We start from the raw sequence: 1,845 nt of genomic DNA, 5'->3' as shown, positions 1-1,845 counted from the left end.
TAATGACATTGAGCTCTCTTTCTTAGTTTTGTGAACAACTACTTGCATAGGTCTCACACTTCAAAACAGTATGAAAGGAGAACTTCAATACTGACAGAAGCTCATTACAGACTTAAAGAATTTAATATCAATGTCAGTTTCAAACCCATGTGTATTATGGTGCTGTGGTATTGTGTATATTCAGACATGAATTAAATAATCTTACAAAAGTATTGTATCACAGTCCAGACAATGTTCACAGCAGTCCAGTAAAAGTCAGCATGTAAGTCAAAGACACTGTAAACATTTGGCTTGTTGACTTCCATGAATCCACTGCTTTTGAAAATGTGGGTTTGTCATGTGACTAAAGCAAGTATGTGTTTTTGTCCTGATGTCTAAGGGCAAGTATCACTGTGGTACATGGTTACAAAAATAAACTGCAGTGTTTTCTGTCCTCTTGCTGTTTATCCTGAGATACACCTGCTTCTTACTGTTGTCTCTGGAGATGGTGAAGCATCCCAAAACTGGAATCCATTTTGCAATCAATTCCAGTCCTTTTCCAGGTGCCTGTCTGATCCAAGACATCTAAGAGGCACCAAAGTCAAATCCAGAGGCTGTGGATTTGAGCCTTTAAACCTCAAAATGTTGGGTGGATGTGTGTGAGTAAAGAGAGAGCAACCATCACAGGCCTTAAAGCTATATTTAATTCATAAGGAAGAGATTCATCTGATGGAGGACATGTTGATCGTATGTGGAAAGTGGAAATAGTATTTATTATTTATATATTATTATTTTTATTAAATACTAAATTTATCTTTGAGGATTATTATCATAATGGAAGAATTGTACATCTCAAAAGTCATGTCAAAATGCTTTTACACATGATCACACTAATTCTAATTTGTTTAGGTGATTATTGTTAGCCAAAGACACTACAGTATATAGAGTTCAGGATAGTGATATGATTATATTAGTGTTTATGATGTGCAGCAATATTAGAGATAATATTGGTTTTAAATCAACATTACTGACAACATTACTAACTCTTTGATCTCATTTGTGGGATTATTGTTTTTATATTAAGACTTCTATAGATCAGTGTTGTGTCTTGTGGACATTCTGTTATAATGAACACTGGATGAGGAGTTTTTGTACAGGGATGTTGTTTATTTGTCTCACTGTGGATCACGAGCGCAGTAATACACAGCTGTGTCTTCAGTCTGCATGTTCTGTCCTGTTAATGTCACTGTGCTGCTGGACGTGTCTCTGGAAACCTGAAACCTGCTTTTCAGTTTCTCACTGTAGTAAGTGTTACCATCACCACATATACCTCCAATCCACTCCAGAGTTTTTCCTGCAGGTTGTCGTATCCAGCTTGTACAGTAGCTGCTATCAGTTAATGAATATCCAGACACTTTACAGGTCAGAGTCAGTGACTGACCAGGAGTTAATACTGTGGATCCGGTCTGGATCAGCTCAACACAGTGAACACCTGTTAAAGAAAAGTTATTTTAATGATGTAAAAGTGAAAAGCTTTAAGGAATCAAAACTGTATTACATGTCAAATGTAAAAACACTTACAGTGTACGGCTGCCAGCAGCAGCAGCAGTAGGGATGTAGAGATCATGGTGTGTGTTGAAGCAGAAGAAGTAAAAGCTGTTGGTCTTCGTTGCTTAAATATATAACAGGGAAGGACATTTGCATAGAGACACTCCTTATCTTAGGCCAAAAAGATTTTGAATTCTTTTATAGGAGAAAAGCTTTTCTTAAACATTTCTAATCTTTCTTATTTTAAATACCTAAAAGTATGGAAACCACATAATATAGTATAAATAAGATAACAGAAAGAAGGGATAAAAAAAGTTT

General features: G+C 35.8%; 1 gene segment (V, D, J or C); it reads right to left on the bottom strand.

The window, feature by feature from the left end:
• Positions 1-1,169: 1,169 nt before the first annotated feature.
• Positions 1,170-1,606, bottom strand: LOC131370714 (Ig heavy chain V region 914-like; the record flags this gene model as incomplete). The annotated part of the segment is given in 2 exon segments: positions 1,170-1,471; positions 1,561-1,606. Coding segments are annotated over 2 exon segments (348 nt in total), but the record flags the coding sequence as incomplete, so codon positions are not given.
• Between the last annotated feature and the right edge of the window lie 239 nt (positions 1,607-1,845).

The sequence above is a fragment of the Hemibagrus wyckioides genome, linkage group LG02 (genome assembly GCF_019097595.1).
Source record: "Hemibagrus wyckioides isolate EC202008001 linkage group LG02, SWU_Hwy_1.0, whole genome shotgun sequence".
Lineage (NCBI taxonomy): Eukaryota > Metazoa > Chordata > Actinopteri > Siluriformes > Bagridae > Hemibagrus > Hemibagrus wyckioides.
Note: the sequence above shows the minus strand (reverse complement) of the source record. Positions and strands in the feature narration are given on the sequence as shown.